Source organism: Vulpes lagopus, chromosome 8, assembly GCF_018345385.1.
Source record: "Vulpes lagopus strain Blue_001 chromosome 8, ASM1834538v1, whole genome shotgun sequence".
Lineage (NCBI taxonomy): Eukaryota > Metazoa > Chordata > Mammalia > Carnivora > Canidae > Vulpes > Vulpes lagopus.
The window spans coordinates 72,579,171-72,600,606 of NC_054831.1; the positions used below are offsets into that span (position 1 = coordinate 72,579,171).

The 21,436-nt window shown below is 41.5% G+C and overlaps 1 protein-coding gene across 8 annotated transcripts in view; it reads right to left on the bottom strand.

The window, feature by feature from the left end:
• Positions 1-21,436, bottom strand: part of MCM10 (minichromosome maintenance 10 replication initiation factor) — an 87,856-nt gene extending 66,420 nt beyond the window's left edge. For 6 of the 8 annotated variants that reach the window (XR_005989617.1, XM_041768133.1, XM_041768132.1 and 3 more), the window contains exons 1-14: positions 20,755-20,813; positions 19,235-19,326; positions 16,084-16,425; positions 14,961-15,062; positions 14,689-14,829; positions 12,844-13,018; positions 10,471-10,636; positions 8,711-8,878; positions 7,513-7,629; positions 5,346-5,545; positions 3,880-3,980; positions 2,616-2,726; positions 2,412-2,529; positions 555-783 (exon numbers count right to left, since the gene is read on the bottom strand). Coding sequence is in view for 7 of the 8 variants with exons in the window: in XM_041768133.1 (XP_041624067.1) it covers positions 555-783; positions 2,412-2,529; positions 2,616-2,726; positions 3,880-3,980; positions 5,346-5,545; positions 7,513-7,629; positions 8,711-8,878; positions 10,471-10,636; positions 12,844-13,018; positions 14,689-14,829; positions 14,961-15,062; positions 16,084-16,425; positions 19,235-19,241 (1,977 nt within the window). In the remaining variant the exon portion in view is untranslated. Of the gene's footprint in view, positions 1-554; positions 784-2,411; positions 2,530-2,615; positions 2,727-3,879; positions 3,981-5,345; positions 5,546-7,512; positions 7,630-8,710; positions 8,879-10,470; positions 10,637-12,843; positions 13,019-14,688; positions 14,830-14,960; positions 15,063-16,083; positions 16,426-19,234; positions 19,327-20,754; positions 20,814-21,388 lie in introns of those variants that run through there. The other 2 variants (XM_041768134.1, XM_041768129.1) reach the window with 2 other exon arrangements.

Consider the following 21,436-nt stretch of genomic DNA (forward strand, 5'->3'; position numbering starts at 1 on the left):
TTTACAGGGCTTTTTGTTTTTCTACACCTGAGGTGGGGCTTGGACTCATGACCCAAGATCACAGGTGCTCTTATCACTATCATTACTGCAGGTGCAGCTCTGGCTTATGACTAGCCTTTGCCCTTCAAGTGGTGATAGTAGCTAACTAGGACAAAGAGAAGGCAGGCTCTTACTGGGGCTCAGGTTGACTCACGAAGGGTTTGAAAAGTGGGGCTCTGAGCACGGCAATCAGAGCAACTTAGCTCCTGTGTAAGATTGCTTTCAAAGAAGGATTCTGTAAACCACCATTTTACAGTCTTGTGTTAATAATTCCCAGAATTTGCTTCCCTCAGGCCAGCCAGAGTTTAGACCATCTCCCTCAGCCTCACAAGGAACAGTGTTGAGAATGGGTAACGTTCTTGGATTGAACCAGTGGCATTATGTTGATGTCATTATCACTTGATATTCCTTTCACTCTAATTTTCATGATCAATAAATATCTATTACTCTCTTTCAACTCCAGCTATGGCCTACAGAATGCAAATTCAAATGTTAAAAAAATTGATGCCACTTACCTTTTTGGCTTCTGCTAAAGCACTCAGTTTTGGTCTTGGTGGTGGTGACTCATCAAAAAAGAGAACATCATCTCCTTCTGAGATGCCTCGCCCCAGCTTGGGCATCTGTGTGGCTGGTGCTCCTTCCAGGCTGGGCAACACAGCCGCCGTTTGCAGAGACTGGGAAGGGACCCGTTGAGAAGAGGGTGTCACGGCTGGGCTCTTGATCCCACTTGAGCTTTGGAGAAATCTTTAAAGAAATACATAGTCACAAAATATGCTGACTGGGACACTGTAGATAGGCCACCAGCTGGTAAAGTAGTCACTAGTAAAATAGCTGCCCCTCCATGGTCAAGACTAGCACACACTGAGAAAGTGCGGGCTTTCCCAACTCTGGCTAACTGACTATTCATTGAATAAGCTCTTGTTGTTTTAGCAATTTAGAACTGATTACTATTTTTGCCAACTGGCTTTCTTGTGGGTGCCTCTCAACAGAACATAGCCCTGAAGGTGAGATGTGTGCTGTATTCCTAGCTCTCTGGTTAGCTGGGACCTTCAGAAACTCATGGAAGGTCTCATTTTAGTGTACTGGGAAGAGGTAACACACAGGATATATGTGAAAATCCTTCACAGAAAGACATAATTCACATGGTGATTTATTTTGTAAGCAGTCAAAAGGGCTAATGAGAAACAACAGGTGCCACACATTATGTAGTCCAGAACTCTCATTTTACAGATGAAGGAATTGAGGGCCAAGATCCTACTGCTTGTAAGTGACAGGCTGATGACTAGTTCCAGGTAATCTCAGGCTAGGATTCTTTCCACTACCACATGCCCACTCCTTATAACTGCCTATGAGACCCTGCCCAGTGATATGTTATTTGGCCAGCAAAATTCTGAAGAACTTCCAACTTTAACACCTTTAAATGGGCAGGTGCCCCCTATTTCACACAAGGCCACAACCCCATGTTATCTACTTACATCATCTGTAGCCACATGAAGAACATCTCCAGAGATATTCCATCAGCACCTCAAACTCACCTGCCTGAAGCCAAATCTATGCTCTGATTTTTCCAAAGAATTTCCTGGTAGCTTAAAGTGGACTTTCCTATTTATTGAACCATCTACCTTTCAGTGGCCCAGATCTGGGGCAGCCTAACTGTTTTAACTAGGGCAGAACAGGTATGAATGAGTCCTAACCTGACTCCATCACCAACCAGCTCTCTGGCACTCAGTTACATCACTCATAAAACAAGGATAACAGCATCTCGCAGACTATGGTAAGGACTAAAAGAGACACTGTTGATTTGATGTATAGCATGTGCTCCATACCTGTTAAGCATCTCTAAACTGATACTCTTATCACTATTCTGATAACTTGAGTTTAAGAATCTTTGATTCATTTACCTTCTGCAGCATTTTCCACTTGTTTCTGCCTCTAAAATGACTCTCCACTTTCACTGCCTCACTTTTATCATTTACGTGAACAACTGTAAAATCTATTTACTGGCTTAGCCTGTACTTAAAAAAACTAATTGTGGTAGAACTAAAAAATGAGAAAAAGAGGTCAACATGCGCTTTTCCCTTTCACAATACCCTTTTTAAGTGTTCCTTCTTTCCCTTCTTCTCTGGGGTGTTAGGGTGTTAATTACTATAACTTGTACCACCTGGTCTCAAATTCACCAGCGTGAGTCAGAGATACAGAACCCGAAAGGCTGTGTTCTTAGGTTATGTTAAAATTGCTTTGGAACTTTCAAACTTAAAAAGCTATCCAACCATCTAAAAATTTAAAGGTACATTTTGGAAATCCATTAAGACGTTCTGAGGATCCCGGAGATAAACTATCTAAATAGGAAATATTAAACCCATTATTCTTACCGTTTTTGTATTTCTTCTGACCTCTTCTTCCTCATCTCCAGCATTTGCTGCTTCTGCTGCTTTAAGAGGGCTGATGCTGAGACAGACTGGAAAGCAGGTTTCGGGCTTCCTGTTATCCCTGAAACACAAGCCACAGACTGAGGGGCTCCGAAGGGCTGTGGGAACGCAGGCGTGGGCACAAGAACAGGGGCAGGCTGACTCTACCTGGTAACCTGGCTTTGGCTAAATGTTGTTTTAAGTTTCTGGCTCCAAATGTAGGCAAGTCCATCAGTTCCTTGAATTCCTCAGAGCAAGACAAGCTCTTCTGGGGTATTCCTGGAATATACAAACATCAGCTTTAGAGGACTCAAAGTTCCAACAGTTTGAGATTATATGATGTTACTTTTAAAACTCTGCATTCAGGGCAGCAGCCGGGGTGGCTCAGTGGTTTAGCGCCACCTTCAGCCCAGGGCATGATCCTGGAGACCCAGGATCGAGTCCCATGTCGGGCTCCCTGCATGGAGCCTGCTTTTCCCTCTGCCTGTGTCTCTGCCTCTTTTTCTGTGTCTCTCATGAATAAATAAATAAAATCTTTAAAAAAAAAAATAAAATAAAATAAAACTCTGCATTCACAACTTAGTCATTTGTAAATGAAGTACATGGAATGCCAAGAGAAAAAAAGAATCCTTAGTTTCTAACATCAAACTAATAGGACTCTGAAGGCATGACAAGCAGATTTTATTTCAAGTTATGATTAGAACACCAGTGTCTGTGGGATCATTTCATACACTATGTCTGGAACGTGCACTATGGGTAGGGTCTGTGCTAGGCCCTCACTACTGTTAGGAACAAAGCCCCAAGTGAAAAGGGCAGAGGTGTCATTTTTTGAGTAAGATCTGTTTTAACAAGAAGGTAACGATGGATTTGGCCAGGAACCTTATACTACTGATTCTAATGCTGGACATTAAGAGTTAGACCAGATATATCAAAATTTAGGGAATCCCTGGGTGGCTCAGCGGTTTAGCGCCTGCCTTTGGCTCAGGGCGCGATCCTGGAGTCGGATCGAGTTCCACGTCGGGCTCCCGGTGTGGAGCCTGCTTCTCCCTCCTCCTGTGTCTCTGCCTCTCTCTCTCTGTCTATGTCTATCATGAATAAATAAGTAAAATCTTAAAAAAAAAAAAAGAAAGAAAGAAAGAAAGAAAGAAAGAAAGAAAGAAAGAAAGAAAGAAAGAAAGAAAGAAAAGAAAAGAAAGGAAAAGAAAAGAAAATTTATACAGCATCTACGTAAAGACTCAGCTATGATTAATATGCTTTCCTTAAGATGCAGCCAAGCAAGCCTGATTGCTTCAGCTTAGGCCACATTACTCGGTAACTATAGTGATGACTGGGTATTTATAATTTAGGGCATGAACGACTGTGACCATTTTCAATCCTAGAGACTACACATTTAAGCTACAGAAAGAAATATAGTATTGAGAAACAAAGTTACCAAGTTTTTGTTGGGTTTCCTGAATGATCAAGTCTGTCCCCTTAACCACCAGATTAGTCAGAGTGGTTTGAATCTTCTTTTTAGGAGCAACAGCAGCCGCTCTGAAATGACAAGAGTCACCCCCCCAAAGGATAATCACTAAAATCTAATGCTCTGATGAAAGCACAGAAGTATTCATTTATTACAAACTGTCGAAGCTTCTCAAAGCACTGTATAAGGAAACTTTCTTAATACTACAGTCCTACAATATAGGTGCTGAATGCATCATGTCAGGCAACCTCCAAGTTTGGTGAAGGCCATTCTGGAAAAGCAATATGGCAAAAGAAATAAAAAAATTATGCCACCACTTTGATCAAGCAGTCTGGAAATTTACCTTAAAAAATTAAGGACTAGGCAAAAACTTAGGATATTAATGGGGTAAAATACTATTTTCAATGTTAAAAGAAATATCATTTATGTTTATCCACAAGGAACTATTTTATCAGAGCCATGTAAAAAAACAATGTAGTTGCTAAAAATAATGCCGTAAATGCATATTCGATAATGAAAGCATTAATTATTTTATGGTGGGGGGACTGCAAAGTATAGATGCAGTATGATCTCATTTTATATTACTGAAAACTTATACATATGGGAAAAAATATCTAGAAGAATATATAGCAAAGAATGATTATCTTACACCTAGTTTTTATTGTCTCCTTTTGGCTGAACTGTATATATACAGATACATCTTTATAATGTAGAAGAACTGCTTTTTGTAGTTTGTGAAAATACAAGCATTATTTTAAATGTGCTTGATATAAGTTAGGCAAGAGGTGAGAGTTCCCTTGCCCAATTTCTGTGAGCCTAGAAACAAAATGTTTTGTTCTCAACCAGTGGTAGCTCCTTTGTGACAGGTCCCCACTGGCCATGTCCTCAGATGTGCTTTCTATTCTACAGGGACAAGGCCATCGATCACATACTTCAAGGACTCTATGGAAGGCCTGACATGCCCAGGAGAGAGGCCACGAATGTCTGCCTCAGCAGCATCCCAATCCTATGTGAGGCTTCACTGCTATTACTTCACTGAGTTAAACATGGCCTCTAAGAGGTCTGTCATTTCAATGTAGGAGTTGTGAGGTAAAGGACTTAGAGGATGCCAACACTAGGATAGTGGACTTTTAGTGGCCGTATAATCAACCCTGACAAAGTTGCACTATTTACCTTAGAAGCCAAAGAAGTGTGGGCTCTATGTTAAAGACCATCATGACACAACTTACCTAATTTCCCTCCACCTCTTGTGTTTTCCTCTTTCCCTGGGAATAAAGGAGGTCCTTGTCTACCTCGTTCTGGGCAGTGAGTTTATGAAAGAGCAAACCTGTACAAGTCTTCTAGGACCATTACAGGAAAGTACAACCATTTGGTTTGTTCTTATAAGGAGACAAGCAAGATCCCTGTCCTGAAAGAAGCCCCAGAGAATGTCTTACATTGAGGCCGCGTACGATGCAGAAGAAACCCCTCCATAGTAAAAACCATCCTGACATAGCCGTTCTTTTAGGCTGCTGCCTTTGCGGGCAAACTTCTTTGGAATTCGTCCTCCGGAGAAGGTGGACTGCAGGTCAGCTCGCCTGGCACTGAGCTTCTTGTATTGAGCCTGGATGTGATATTGACAGTACTCACAGTCGTTCTGTAAAAGGAAGAGTGGCTGCATCAGGATTAGGGTGACACACCCAGGGACAGTGTCAATAAACACTTTCTTTTCTCCCAGCTTCATGGGGTGCTGAGTGTAGAGCCCCCCCTACTGATCTCCAGGGCCATTCCTCAAGTGCAGCTATGCAGTGACTTCTCTGAAATTCCACTTGAGAGCTCTAGTTGGGTGAAAGAAAAAATGATACTGTTCACCCCATAAGCCCTCGCTCTACCTTGACAATAAAAGAAGTCAGATACACTAGGCCCATCACCAGGGGATGGAGGAGAGGGGTGGAGAGTGGTTACTCAATGGGTATAGGGTGTTTTTGTGGGGTAGTGAGGTTTTGAAAGTAGAGAGCTGGTGGTTGCACAAGAGGAAACATGCTGACTGTATCACTCAAGTGTACATTTTAAAATGGTTAATTACAGGTTATGTGTATTTTACCTCAATACAAACTGATTTAAGAATAAAACAAATCAGGGGTGCCCAGATGGCTCAGTCAGTTAGGTGTTGACTCTTGATTTTGGCTCATGTCACGATCTCAGGGTTGTGAGATTAAGCCCCATGTTGGGCTCCACACTGAACGTGGAGTCTGCTTAAGATTCTCTCTCCCTTTCCTCCTACTCCTACCACCTGACCCCACCACCGTGCATACTCTCTCTCTTAAAAAAAAAGAGAATAAAACTATCTTCAGTGAAGAAAAAAAAGGGGAAACATGCTAACATTCTACTGGGTGAGGCCTTAGATGGGCAACAATAGGGTTTTAATGATCACACTGGTCTGTGGAAATCCATCAAGCACTTTCTTCTGAGACCTCTTTCTCCAACTATCTCCCTCCTGCTATTTCCTGCTCACTAGCTCATCTATTAGGAAGCAATGAGGGAACTAAAAGGTGATGAAACCAAAACCCGCCATTTAATTTGTTCACAGAACTCTAAGTAGCACCACTTCACACCCACTAGAATGGCTGTCATCGGCAGCACACAGAAACAAGGGTTGGCTGGGAGGTGGAAAAAATGGAACCCTCCTCTCTGCTAGTGAGAATGTAAAAGCCACTTTGGAAACCAGTCTGGAAGTTTCTCAAAAGCCAAAACATGAGGTTACCAGGCAACCCAGAAATTCCAAGGAAACTAAAAACATCCATCCATCTATATAATAACCTATACAAGAATGCTGATAGCAGCAGTATTGATAAAATGCCCAATGACTAATGAATAAACAAACTGCTGTACGCATACAATGGAATATTATTTGACCACGAAAAAGATGAAATGTTGATGCATGTGACAATGTGAACAAATCCCAGAAATGTCGTGCTAAGTGAAAGAAATTAGACACAAAAGGTCACGTGTTGTACATTTCCATGACATGCAATGTCCAAAGGAGAAAAGTCCATAAAGACAGAAAGCAGAGTAGTACTTACCAGGGGCTGGGGGAAGAAGGTAATGGGGGGTGACTGCTAAGGAGTATGGGGTTTCGTAGGGGTGGGGTCTAAAGTTACATAGTGGTGATAACTGCACACCTCAGCATTAAAACTACTGAACTGTACATAAAAGGCTAAATTGTATGGTACATGAGGATCTTAAATTATGACTTACATTTTAAAAGGCTCTAAGAAAATACAAGTTGGACTTAAAGAGATGAAAATACGGCTTTCAGTGCATTTCATCATTGTTTGATCTCTGGCACTGCTCAGACTTTAGGGCAAACTAAAAATCTGTCTTCCTTATACCTTCCAGTCAGTTGGCAATAAAAGATCACTTTCCTGAGAGGTTAAATCCTTCTCTTGTCCTCAGTTTTTTAAACTGGCAGTTACTAACTACACACCGAATTTTCTTACTTTGGTGCTTTCTGTTATGTAGGAAACTCTGTTTCAAATTGACCATTACCACTATGCTATCTACAATCTAGTCACACTAGATCCCGTCCTCATCAGAATCCATCCCAACAGAGTTGAAACCAACCAAATTAACAGTCTGTGTACACGGCTGTCCATTCTTCTTCTTTGCTTTACATGTTCCTAGGTCAAGAGCTTCACCCATGATTAAGATCTTCTGAGGATGATCAACAGACAAGCACACCTACAGAGAAGACACAGAGTGGGAGTTAAAAGCTGACAAAAGTATGGCCTTTTATCAGCAAGAATGAGTAAGAGGCTGGCTGGTGGGAATTAGCGAGGCTGTAGCAGTCTATAGGAATTAGAAGCCAGGACCCTATAGAGCAGCTTTAGGAACAGGAGTATAGGGGATATGCTCAATTCTCTACCTAGTATCCATTCTCTCCTGTCTCCTTTGTTTCTGCTGCAGAATTTGGATTTTATTTGGGTGGGCCAACGCTCAGCCTCAGGTGACGGATCCTGTTCATATTCTCAGCATCCCTTGCAGGTAGTGATAGTCACAGGACTGCGTTCTGGCCAAGGAGACTGATTCAGGAGGTCCCAAAAAAGCAAACAGGGCAGGGCTGGGTCACTCCTGCCTTGAATGGTGGTATGAGGGCAATAGCTTCAAAGCCATGCAGTGACCAAGAGGAGAAGGCTGAGAGGCTCATAGACATTGGCCCTGACATCACTACATTGTCTATGTTGGGATTAATATGTAAGGATGGAAGATCTGTTGCTGTTCTCTGGTAAAAGGAAGAAAAGAAAATAATTTTGATTCTCACTCTCCCTTATTGTATTAATGATAACATATAGTAACAACAAAATGATACTTCTTGCTGGCTGGGAGGAGAAAAGGTATGTTGCTATTCACAATAGATCTCAGGCTATAGCAGCAGGAACCTCTGCTGCTGCTGAGAAGATGAAATCACTCTGGTTCTAAGTTGCAGTTATGGCTGTACAACTAATGGAATCAACTATAAAATCCTGCCTGCTTGATGCCGCCAATGGAGATCTATGAAGAAAATGTAAGGAGACCTGAGCAGAACACTCTAGGAAACTTGGAACTAATGTGGAAAGATTTAATGAAAGCAATCGTTGTGAAACATTTAAGAGTAGACAGAAGTTCAGAATATTGGTGGGTGAGGAACAAAAAAAAGCTAGATTACTGAAGATATATAAAAGCATGACTCAGTTCTGGAGATAGACCAGTTTTTGATAGAACTTGGCTCAGCTGTAAAGACCAGAGAGAAAGAGAAAGAAAGATCACGGAAACAGATTCTTACCTCATCTGAACCATCCTTGGGCTTCATGGGGTTAGCATTGAGCAGACCTATGACAGCACCCTGTTCAGTCTTCCAGAGTTCTTTGTGAACTTCTCCAAATAAGAACAACGACACATACCGTGTCAGGTCACGGAGATCATTCAGTCGCCAGATACTAAATGTTTTCCCCTGGAATAAATATTTACCCCTCTTTTTAATAAATTTTGCACAATGGGCTATACTGTGTTTCAAGTCCTCTACAGTGGGAACATATATAAACATAAACCAGTCTTATTGTATAATCTTGAAAATGCCTGTTTGTTATGAATTAATCCTACCTCTAGGCTTTAGTATTTACTACCTTTCTCATTTTATAAATGAAATTAAAGCCAGAAGCACACACGTTAGTGAAGTCTCTAATTCTCAGGTCTAAATCGTTAATGGGATAGCACCACCTTTCTAACCACAAACACACAATATTCAAAGGACCAGAGTCAAGTTGTGGCACTACCATTTAATGACTTATTGATATAAATTTAGTGGATGTTATTTATCACTGATTAATTTATTAATTTACATTAATTTTTATTAATATTATTAATAAAAAAGGTGTCAGCTCTGTGCTATTCAATCTTTGCCTAACTTACAAGAAAAACAAAAGCATATTTAAAGACAACTGGTTTATGTTTAACTGTAAAATTTCAGAAGTATTCTGTATCTGAAGAAATGCAACTAAAATGCTAACCACTTACATAAAAATGTCCACTTTCAGTTTTTTTTTTAAAGGCAAAATAATCTGAATATTCAATCAAGCTATTTCACACAGGCATCTTGGAATGGGTGTGGTTATTGGTTATGCTGAGTTATTGACTGGATTCAAGTGTTTTAACTATGTTTCCATGGATGTGTACAACTCCTTTCTTGGGAGGGTTCAAATAAAATTTTACACCTATCATTTCAAATCATTACAGCCAGTGTCATTAGTCATTACCAGCCACAATACCAGTAGTGACACAATTAAGAACTTAAAAGAACCAGATGTGTTCACTTTCACTTTTAACAGTAAGAGGGCTAGAGCAGGACTTGTAGAACAATATAAGATTGACCAAGATCTCAATTAGGGAATGAAATCAGGATTATGCATGAGTAAGCCTAGTATTTGAGAGCTGGAAGAGAATTCTGATATAAACAAAAGCCATTTCCTTCCTTTTACAAATAAGGAAATGAAAGTACTTAAAGATTAAAGGTCAGGCTAAGTCCACATAGCTAGTGAGAATGGGGCTTAGGATGCAGGTTTTCTGACTTCCCACACCACAAAGTCATCTTCTCATTACCTCTCTGTCAACTGCAATTTTAAAATCTGTTAGATATTTTGTAATATGCACTGTGCTGGCACAGTCAGCAATTTCAGAACTTCTGAGGCTGACCTCTTCTTTCTAGAAAGGCTCTTTAGAGGATCCAGGTACTCGACCTCTCCCCCTCAAATGGGATGACAGTATCACAGGAGCAACCCTTGTGCCACCAAAACAATGACCAGTGAAATACGGCAGGAATAATACAGTGAAAAGCCCAAGGACCCTGTACAATCAGGTCTGTAAGTAGGACATTCTTTACGTATTTAACCTTCAGATAGCAATCCAACGATGGTGAGGCAATCTGTGAACTCACTAGCAGCTATTTCAAAATAAAATACTAATAGGCTTGGGGTAGAGAAATCAAGAACATGAATCCCCACGGTCAGCTTGTGATGGAGCAGCTAAGAAATCCGTAAGATGGCTTACATTATTACAACTCTGCGGAGTGATTTTCTTCAATATAACCCCAAAAGTCACCCAGTCTATTTCTTCTAGCTTCTCACTTGCCATCTTTTCCTTGAGCTGAGACAGTCTGATCAGTTTTCGGCCAATCATTTTCTTGTTCATCTCTGTGGAGGACACTCGAGGCCGCCTGGGTCAAGAAACCAGCAATGGTTAGATTATCATTCTAATAAAAGATTACCTAGCACTGTAGCAGGTTGGTTAGAAGAGACATTACAGATAGAAATATTGTCTGAAATACTTGTTCTCAGGGAGGCTTAGTTATATAGTAAAGACAAGGGAAAGATTTTTATGGCAGATAAATAAAAATAATTTTTTTTTTTAAAGATTTTACTTATTTATTCATGAGAGACACAGAGGCACAGACACAGACAGAGGGAGAAGCAGGCTCCATTCCATGCAGGGAGCCTGAAATGGGATTCGATCCCAGGTCTCCAGGGCTGAAGGCAATGCTAAACTGCTGAGCCACCTAGGCTGCCCAAAGTAAGATAATTCTTAAGGCTAGTTTATCCTTACTTGGATAGAGAACTGGAGCTTATACAGAAAACAAGATTGTACACACTCTAAGTTCTTATAAATGATAACATATGTTATAATAGTCTTTTGAAAGTAATCTCTTTTGACTTTAATACAAAATGATGAATTGATATTAAAAATAAGATTTAAATTTCATCAATTCTGTAATAATTTCACAGAGTCTACAATTTTTTTTTTCTTAAAAAGATTTTATTTATTCATGAGACACAGAGAGAGAGAGGCAGAGAGACACAGGCAGAGGGAGAAGCAGGCTCCATGCAGGGAGCCCAATGTGGGACTTGATCCCAAGTCTCTAGGATCAGGCCCTGGGCTGAAGGTGGCGCTAAACTGCTGAGCCACCCGGGCTGCCCAGGGTCTTTAATTTCTAATTGGATTTTTTTTAACCCAACATTTTCATATAACAATAAATAAAAGCTTATAATCTAGCTTCAGTTAATATTTTCTTAATCCTAATGACTGGCCAAACATTGGTGGATTTGCAAAAGCTATTTTTCTCTAGGGGAATATTAATACCTATTCCGTACTGGATCATATTATATATTCAAAAACAAAAGAAAAACCAGAATAAAACATGCCTTTTGATTATTTCAAAGGTCTTTAGAAATAAAAAGTCATAGAGCTAACTCTGAAGCAATGAAGAATATTCGGGAGAAAAACACTGATGTAGGTAGAGAAATCCTTTTTGTGGCTTGATTTCTGTGAATTAATAGATTACTATCACATTACTGCCCTTTGGAGTATTTTCAGAGCCTGAGATCCAGGTACAATTACAAAGAGATTCAAACAATTGTGGTCCCCTAAATCTGTAGGCCACTCAGAAGCTTGGGCTGTCTACTGCATGTACAGTTTCATTAGCAACATCTCTCTGTGGGAAATTTCAACAGAGAACTGGTTATAGCAGGCACTATCATCTTGCTGGGGGTGGTTTACCTTAAGACAAAAAACCCTGCAGTGAAAACCATAGCTCTTACTGTATCCCAGCCCACAGACTGTCTCAGATGTAATTAAGATACTGAATACTTTCTTCCAATTTTGGAGAGTATGGAGTCTTTACAATACGCTTTTACTTCATGGTGGCAGCTTATTCTCCCTCTGCTCAATATTATATAATTTAAGACCTTAGCAGTTTTAGTTTAGATTGACAAGGGTTAGGTGTTCTAAAGGGATTGCACTTAGCTACTCAGATGGACTATACTAAAAGCAATCTGGTCTCAGAGTAAGAATTACTGCTCTGCCCTGGGCTTTGACAGAATAGAGATACAATGGAGTAGTGATATGGAGGACAGAAGATTTGAAAGCTTTTAACTCAAATGATCCTGGGACTTATTCCTATTTTAACTGAGTATCTTAATTTCCCCACAGTTATAACTGAAGCAAAGGACATAAGTTTGCCTTAAAAGTTATTAGAAAAAGAGCACAGGGTCCTTTTCTTAACATTAGTTACAAGAAGTCACTACTATTCTGGTTAAACTGGATACACCTTTATGGACTTAAAAATAATCTCTATCACAGTTTCTGATTAAATAAACTATTATTTACTTGTCCATTTCCCTTTTACAGATACATCATCTTTTATTCATCACTCAAATAAGAAAAAGTCGCCTTTAGACATTTCACATGTGAAGTGTACTGGATGTTATGGCTAGTCTTACTGCCAACATTTGCCAAATTAAAGAGATATTGGTGTTAAGTGGATCTGCTGTACAAACACGTCATTTCTAGAAGGTTCAATCCTTGGGAAGGAGGACAGGCATCTAGTGGGGCACGAGAACCAAGTGAGACGCCTTTATAGTTACTGACCTGAGCCTCAGGCCTGAGAAGGCTTCCACGGAGACTACTGTCTGAGCCGGTTCCCCAGAACTCCTAGGGGTCCCTGCATTTTGACCTCTGGCCATCCCACTAGGTTTGTTTCCAGGAGTAGTTCGGAGTGGTTGAGGGGGTGTACTTGTCATTCTTGAAGAGGAGCTTTTGGGCTCTAGAAAATTAGCATAAAAGTGAAAGGAAAAAAATCACACTGATCCTTACAAAATTTGTTTATATAAAATTTTTTTTTAAATCAACATATGTAATAACCAAATCTTGAGAACAAAGGAAGCCCACAAGACCATTTCTGTACTACCCTCCAAATCTCTGCAGTGCAGTCCGATAGAACTTCCTGTGACAATGCGAAGGTTTTATACCGATGCGGTCTCATAGGGTGGCTACCAGCCACACGCACTGGGCACTTAAAATGGATGAATGTTTCTAAAGAAATCAACGTCTAATTTTACTGCATCCAATTAAAGCCTAATTAGCCACATGTAGCAGGTGGTGGCTGTACTATAGTGCTGCTTTCAAACACAGTTCCTTTCTGCAATGACATTTCCTGAGTATTCCCCATACAGAGTGCTGTGGTACACTCCACAAGGGAGTAAGAGCCATCTTCAGGGAGCAATGATTAGTGATTTGTGTGCAGACCAACCTCTACCTGAAGAAAACCTAAAGTCAGCTCTCTTGTTTCTGGTTTCATCTCATTCCATTGTTTCATTTGATTTTATTTGTGGTGATGGTGATCTAGGGGAACCAGGGTATTTTATTGCCTTGCTTGCATTAAATATCCCTGTATTTTTCTTCTTCTAGAAGTGTTTGATAATGTTCCTGAAGATCAGAAAACGTGAATGTTTTCCTTAAAAAATACCACTTTCTTTTAAATAACACTGTTGTTTACCCTCAAAGAAACTTTGGGTCACTGCTCCCAAGCTAGGAGCTAGGACAATCCTAGAACTTTAGAATCTCTAGAAAGCATACCCATGCCCCATGCCTTAAAACTAAACTTTGAACATGACCTAATGACATACCTTAGTAATGTCAAAGGTCCTAAAGGAAAGGATGCCATTCATAAGTGGATATGCAGAATATATAATTTATGTCAAGTATAAATACAGAGAAGCTGCTATTCTCTGCGATTATGTCCTACGTCACTGCTATTCAAAAGAGCCTTTTTGAACATGAATGGTTAGGAATATACTGCTTACTCTGAGCTTTGTTATCCAGACCATTTTGTCTTAGATCTTCTGAAGAATTATTACCACCATTTGCAAACTGAGGCAATGCAACAAAATCAGTATGTAGGGCTTACATATTTTCTCCATTTTAATTGTGTGTTTATATGTGGGCTGAACTAGAATGATATATGAGTGTACATTTCTACTCCAGACAAAGAAATCTTCTCCAAAGAATGGACCGTCTGCTTTAATACAACTTGGCTTCAAATAAAACTTAGCCATTTTGAAAGGAATCTGTGCCTTGAATTCACAAGCCCAAAGATTCAATCTCTAGACTGCACGAGAACTCAAGCCAGTAGTTATACTTACTACAATTCAACTACAGGACCACAGAGTTTAAGAAAACTTCAATTCATTGTTTTAGTGAATATCTACTTTGTACCTAAGGATTTTCTAAGCACTTTGAGATGTAGAGAAAGATTACAAAATACAGCAATGGCTCTCATTCCCAACAAACTTACTTTTCTCAATAGGCAGACAAGACAGAGCTCTGGCCCTCTCCCATTGGCAGAGATGACAGTGCTCCCTGCAGACCAATATGACAGTGAGTTTCAAATAGAGCAAAAGTAGTGAAAAACCAGGGAGACCTTGAGTACTATACCTGCAGGTGAAACCTTTGGTGTCCGAGCCACTCGCTTGGTTTTTGGGAGAGCAGGGACATCAAGCTCTGCAGAAAAGCATGTCGACTCCAGAATTCTCTGAACTTTCTTCTCTTTAAGAGGTGGACGTGATGACTTATCTACTTTATTAAGAGAAAAGGAAATTCAGAAAGGGGCTCAAAGGCTATTTTACCAGCAGCTGGATGCAGAAGTAATGCTATAATTTCTTAATAATGGAATTGCATAGTATTCCTAGAATTAACAGTCTGATTACCAGATTTAGGTGGAAGGGGTGGACTTGTAGGCTGTTTAATTGTCGCTATTTCTAGTTGTTTTTGCAAACATTTCATCTGCTCTTGCAACTTCCTTAGTTCATCTAGAAAAGAAAAAATATATTGATTTAAGATCCAGAACAGAAGAAATATTATACATGATAAACATGCTGGAATTATTTTTGGTGCCATTCCCCCACCTCGAAACTCTAAGACGGTATATTCACATACTGAGAACTACCACCAACTTTTGTACCTCAAAGAGGCCCCTCAGAGAAAGAAACTTGGTATTTTCAGTAATCGAGCCTATAATACCTAAGCTGGTTAGGAACTGGTACTACTGACAAATATCATAGATCCATATCCCCAGTTAACAAGTTTTTCGGTGTCAGGGAATGATTATTATTTTATAAACTGAATACCATAATTAATATACAATAAATAAGGGCTCTTTTACCATAAGAAACAGCCAACCACTGAATTTTATTAGAATTTCAAAATGTGTGAGCCGATGTCACAAATAAGAAAAGGGTGCTCCTCAAAGCTTCTGTTCAGAAATGGATCTCCTGCCCAAAGAGACTGTGGAAGAGCCAGCAGTCTTGGCCCTGGCTCCACATACAAATCTCTAAGGGATCCCTGGGTGGCGCAGCGGTTTGGTGCCTGCCTTTGGCCCAGGGCGCGATCCTGGAGACCCCGGATCGAATCCCACGTCGGGCTCCCGGTGCATGGAGCCTGCTTCTCCCTCTGCCTGTGTCTCTGCCTCTCTCTCTCTCTGTGTGTGACTATCATAAAAAAAAAAAAAAAAAAAAAAAAAAAAAAAAAAAAAAAATCTCTAAGTAAGATTCTTTGGTAATAGGCACGAAAGATGTTGGAGCCATTGTGGGAAGGACCAATTATAGCTGGCTGACACTGAGACAGGGGGCCTCTACGTGCTGAAATGCCTGCCTTAAGTGTCTTATCTAAGTCCCACGCTTTTTTTTTTTTGCCAAGCCATTTATCTCCACCTGACTCAGCAGCTATTTTGATGAGAACCATCAGGCTCCACCTGGTCTATCTTGAAGAAATTAGAAAAGCTAGTAGAAAAGCTAGTAGAAAAGAAATTAGAAAAGCTAGTAGAAAAGCTACCTTGCAACTCTTGATTAGTTTTCCCCTGACTGGGAGCAGGAGTGGGGGGGACTCTATTTTCAGGTGACTGCCGTGTGGGAATTTCTTCTTCATCTGTTAAGTCCCCCATATCTCCAAAGAGAGTGGCCAAATTTTCCTTTTGCACTGCAGTCTCTCCCAGTTCTCCATCACCGGCCTCCTCTGAGTAAGATTCACCATCGTCATCCGCATCAAAGAGCTCATCATAGGCGTCGGGTTCACGATCCTCCTGGGTCAAGGGGTGACTTTCTTCTGGATTACAATCCAAGGCAGACTCATTCTCCTCCAGCAGTGCAGTGAGCAGAGATAAGTCATCTTCCTCCCCTGGGGAAAAAGGATCGAAAATAGACCTAACTGAGAGAAAGTATCAATGGAAGTATCAAATGTGCTTTGGAGAAAAAGCACAGAGAATTAAAACATTCACCATTAATAAGGCAACTGAGGGACGCCTGGGAAGCTCAGTGGTTGAGCATCTGCCTTTGGCTCAGGGAGTAATTCTGGTCTCAGGATCGAGCCCTGCATTGGGCTCCCTGCATGGAGCCTGCTTCTCCCTCTGTCTGTGTCTCTGCCTCTCTCTCTCTGTGTCTCATGAACAAATAAATAAAATCTTAAAAAAAAAAAAAAAAAGGGGGGCAACTGAAATGACTCTGCTGTCTTGTGTTCACCTTTCCTCTTCCCAAGTGCTTAGTGGGCACCAGGCTAAGGTGGAAGGGGCAGGTATTTTTCATACTTTTTCATTTAACATTGCATATCTGACTGATCTAAATCAAAACACAGACTTCTAGTTTACTTCTTTCAGTTGCTAGATGGCATTCCATAAGACTATCCCATTTTATTAACTCATATTCCAGTTAAGGACAGATGGGCTAGTTCCAACTTTCCCACCACAAACTAGGTGGCAACCAAAAATCTGCCTAGCCATACATGTGAGTTCCCTGGGAATACCTATCAGAAGTGGAATTGCTGGACTGCTGGGTATGCACACTTTCCAACTTTCCCAGACACTGTCAAACTGCTCCCGAAGTGGTTATACCCTCACTAGCATTGTATACAAGTACCATTTCTCCCTTACCCCCCTCACCAATATCTTTCACTTCAAATTTCGTGCTAGTCTGATGGATGATTTTAAAAGGCAACTCATTGTTCTGATTTGCATTTCCAGAAATCTCACAAAGCAAAGAATTGTTTACTGTATTGGCCCTTTGGATTTCTTCTTTCTTGATTTGCTTATTTTCTGTGACCGTTTTATCTATTTGGGCATTAATCCTTTATAAATCTGAGCCATTTTAAAGCAAAGACATCAAGGATATTTCATGCATCCCCTTCCCTTCAAAGACAAGGGCTGATGTCCAGAGAGGTCAAAGGCCTGTTCAGGACCATGTGTGGTGAGACAGGTCAGCACAGGATCCTGGCTTAGGATGGAGATATCCAGGCTAGCAAACAGTATTCTTCCCACCACTCTGCACTCTCATCAGATGGAAAATGACCAGTAGCCAAACTTATGGCCTAGAATCAGATAAAAGGGTCTAAAATTTGAAGTCCAAGGTTGCATAATAATTTGAATTGCTTACTCAACAAACACTCCATAATTGCAGGGTGCGGCAAGACACAAGAGGCAGTCTGGCTCCCTGTGCAAGGGGTGAGACTGGCCACATTGCCTCAAGACTGCCAACAGACCCTCCTCTGTCTTGTTCCCAGCTGTGGAAGAGAGCACACCCTAAAAAGAGACCTTGGCTCACACCACTGGGAGCCCCAGGGGACAAATTTTACCAACTGGCCTCCATATCCTTCCTCAACCCCATTTTCTTTCAGGAGAGCACCAGAGATAATCCCGTGATACCTCCCATCCTGGTTTAACTCACGCACCACTAAAAATCCTGTCTTCTGCATGGTATGCTGACCCAATCTCCCTGCTTCCTCACTCTACTATATATACTAGACCCTCTTCCTCTCAGCTCCTCAGGGACTTCAGCCTATAATCACCAGCTCTCTTCCCAACATTGCCCATTATTCCCTATCTTCTGGAGCATTCCTCTCAGCATACAAATTCATTCTAGCTTCTTCTCTCTTAGGAACTACCTGGTATTTTCCTACTTGCTATCATCATGCTCTCTATACTAGAATGGAGGCAGAAATGTTGCTCAAACGTGTATCCCTAGCACCAGTAAACACTTGCACCAGTAAACACTTCGATTTCATCTATATGGAACCAAATTGTTAACACTGTGCCAACCAAATGAATGCTTATTAGATACAATGATTTCTTAGAAAACACATACCATTTGCCACTTATTTTCTTAACTGTCTCATAGCAAATAATTATGCTTTATATATATACATTAACTGCCCTGAAGATAATTTGATGATTTTAGGAAACAGGACATTATTAATCTACCAAAGGTATAATCAATGTCACATGTTATCATAGTGGAAGAGTTTCAACAACATTTGGTTCTACTTTTTTTGAAAAGGGCAAGGTATAATAAACCTGGATTTAAAAACAAAATCCAGTTTCAGATAATGAGCTCAATCACACAACCAGAAAAAAAATGTGTTTTATTAGTCAGGGTCTCTCTGCAGTCAGCATCATCATTTTTGTGCTGCTCCCAGGCTAAGCTCTGCTAATTACAGTAGCATCTCTTTACTAGGTAAAATTTTGTACATACCCTTACAAAGTAAGATTAGAAAGGACAAGAGTTTAATTCAGAGTTAGACTAAATCTACTTCAACAGATTTCAATACTAATTGTGAACTCTGAGGTCAGACTGCCTGGGTTCAAACCCCTGCTCTGGCAGTCTCATCTGTGACAAATTATACTAAACATCTGTCTTCCAGGATAAAAAATATGGCTGCTCAGAGGACTAAGACATTTAATATAAGCAGAGACCTTAGAACAGTGCTGGGCACATTGTAAGTACATGCCAACTACCATTATCATAAAAGACAATCACCACTACCAGGAGAAAAAAAATCCCACCTGATTAAAACGAGCAACATTCACTGACATGAGATCTTCTCTGAACCACTCAGACAATACTCAAGGGTGTGGTACTTTTGCTTTTTTGTAAGTAGAATAAATAACAAATCTACTGTGGACAAAAGGGTGGTTTTCAATGAAACAAACAGAACTTACCATCCATGCCGCGAAGAGAACAGTTGTGGTGGAGAACTTCGAAGGAGAATCAGGTGCCCAGGAAATGGCAATAATGTCAGATCTCGGCTATGCTACGAAATCAGCATGGAAGAAGTCACTCTTGATTGTTTGCTCTCTCACGTAGCATATGTAATAAACCTAGGATCTCAAAATCCTATGGGCTTGAAGCTCAGAACTCATCCAGAATCTGGCCATTTCTCATCCCCACCACCAACACCATCCCACTTTATCACGACTTCACACTGTGGTCATAGAAACTTGGTTGCAATATGGAGTCATTTGTAGGATACTAGATTATGTGGATGGGACAGATTGGGAACAAGTATTATTGAGGGTGGCTTAAATATTAGAGCTATTATCCCATTTTACTGACTGTGACACATGTAACAGCTACCTTATCCACAGCAGTCTAGTGAGTGGTTTTATTTAGTTGCACCCTTGTCACATCAGGATTTCAATTCAGTACTACTTAGCAAAACCTACACTTGGCAGAGCTAAGTAAGGTTAAGTTTGTATACTTCTGTGCACTTGTCTTATTTCATTTAAGTGATTTTAAGAACTGCGAGGGGAAAAAAGTAAACTTTCTTCTACATTACTATTCAACTAATACGAGCTTCATAGCTAATCTTGGTCTGTCCAATGTCAAACATTCATTATGATGCTTCCTTTTCATTTACTCGACAAATATTTCTATGGAACTACTGTGTACACCACACTGTACTGTCTCCTGGGAAACCTGCTGGGTTGTAACCTTCCTGAGGGTAAGCAAACGGTCTCATTCATCCCTATGACCAAGCGTCTTTTTCCCCCCAGAGCCGTGTACTCTACGTCACCCTCACGTCCAGGACCACCCAACTGCTAGGAGCCCATAGCGGCTGTCTCCAAAATATCGTTCAGTCTTTTGCCTGAACGACTGCATGAGCTTCTGGTACTGGTCTCTTGTCTCTCTATTACCTCTTCTCCACACAGTGGCCACAATAATCTTTTCTTTCCTTCATAATCTTCTATGAACGTAAACCGTGGTATTCCCTTAGTAAAGATTCCTTAGCCGGGGGCCACCTGGGTGGCTCAGTTGGTTAAGCATCTGCCCAGCTCAGGTCCTGACCTCAGGGTCCTGGGGCTGAGCCGGGAAGGGGGCAGGGGTCTGTTTCTCCCTCTGCCTCTCCCTCTCTCCTCACTCTTGCGCACCCACTCTCTCAAATAAATAAAATCTTAAAAAAAAAAAAAAAAGATTCTGAAATGATTTTTGCCTTAGAACAAAATTTAAAAGTCTATGAAGAAATGGATACTCCCTCTCGCCGCTTCCTGCTCCGTCAGGCCAGCCTGCCCTCAGCTTCCTCCACACACGGAGTGCTCCCTAGGCCTCCGGCTCTTGGGGAGAGGCTCCCCCGGGGTCCTTCTCACCCCACAGGCTCCCACTTCTCTGAGCGTCCCCCCCCCCCAAGCCCCGCACCCTCGCCGCGACTTTACAGCACTTTCCACTGCGGTGTGCTCCTTACCCCATATTCTCTTTATTGCCTAAACTGCAGGGCGTAAGTGATGTTGGAGGCCTGCGCACAGCACACTTTCAGGGACTAGGAGCCAATCGTGAATTAAAAAAAAAAAAAAACATGAATGAACAAATAAGATGTCTACATCGCAGGCACTCGGCAGGCATTTAAAAAGGTTCCTGTAGGAAAAAACCCAAACAGGGGCGCCTGAGCAGCTCAGGGGTCGAGCGCCTGCCTGCGGCCCAGGGCGTGACCCCGGGGGTCCCGGGACGGAGTTCCACATCCGGCTCCCCTCAGAGGGCCTGCGTCTCTGCCTCTCTCTGTGTGTCTCTCAGGAATAAGTAAATAAAGTCTTAAAAACCAGGAATAAGTAAACAAAATCTTAAAAACCAACAACAAACAAACCTGGCCCCTAAGCAGAGAGAAGGCCCACCGCGCGGCACCCCCTCAATCCGGGCGAGCGGCGCCCCCACCTTGCGGGCGCTCCTCACGCGGCGCCCACCAGCCCGTGGCCCGCTCGCCCGCCCCGCGCCGGCGTCGCCCGCCTCACCGCCCGGGGCTCCGCGCCGCCCACCCTCCACTCCACGCTCTCCCGGGACCAGCCGTCAGAGACCAGCCACACGCCCACGGCCCCGCTTCTTACCCTCCTCCGCGCGGGCTCCTGCCCGGCAGCCAGACCCGCCAAAATTCC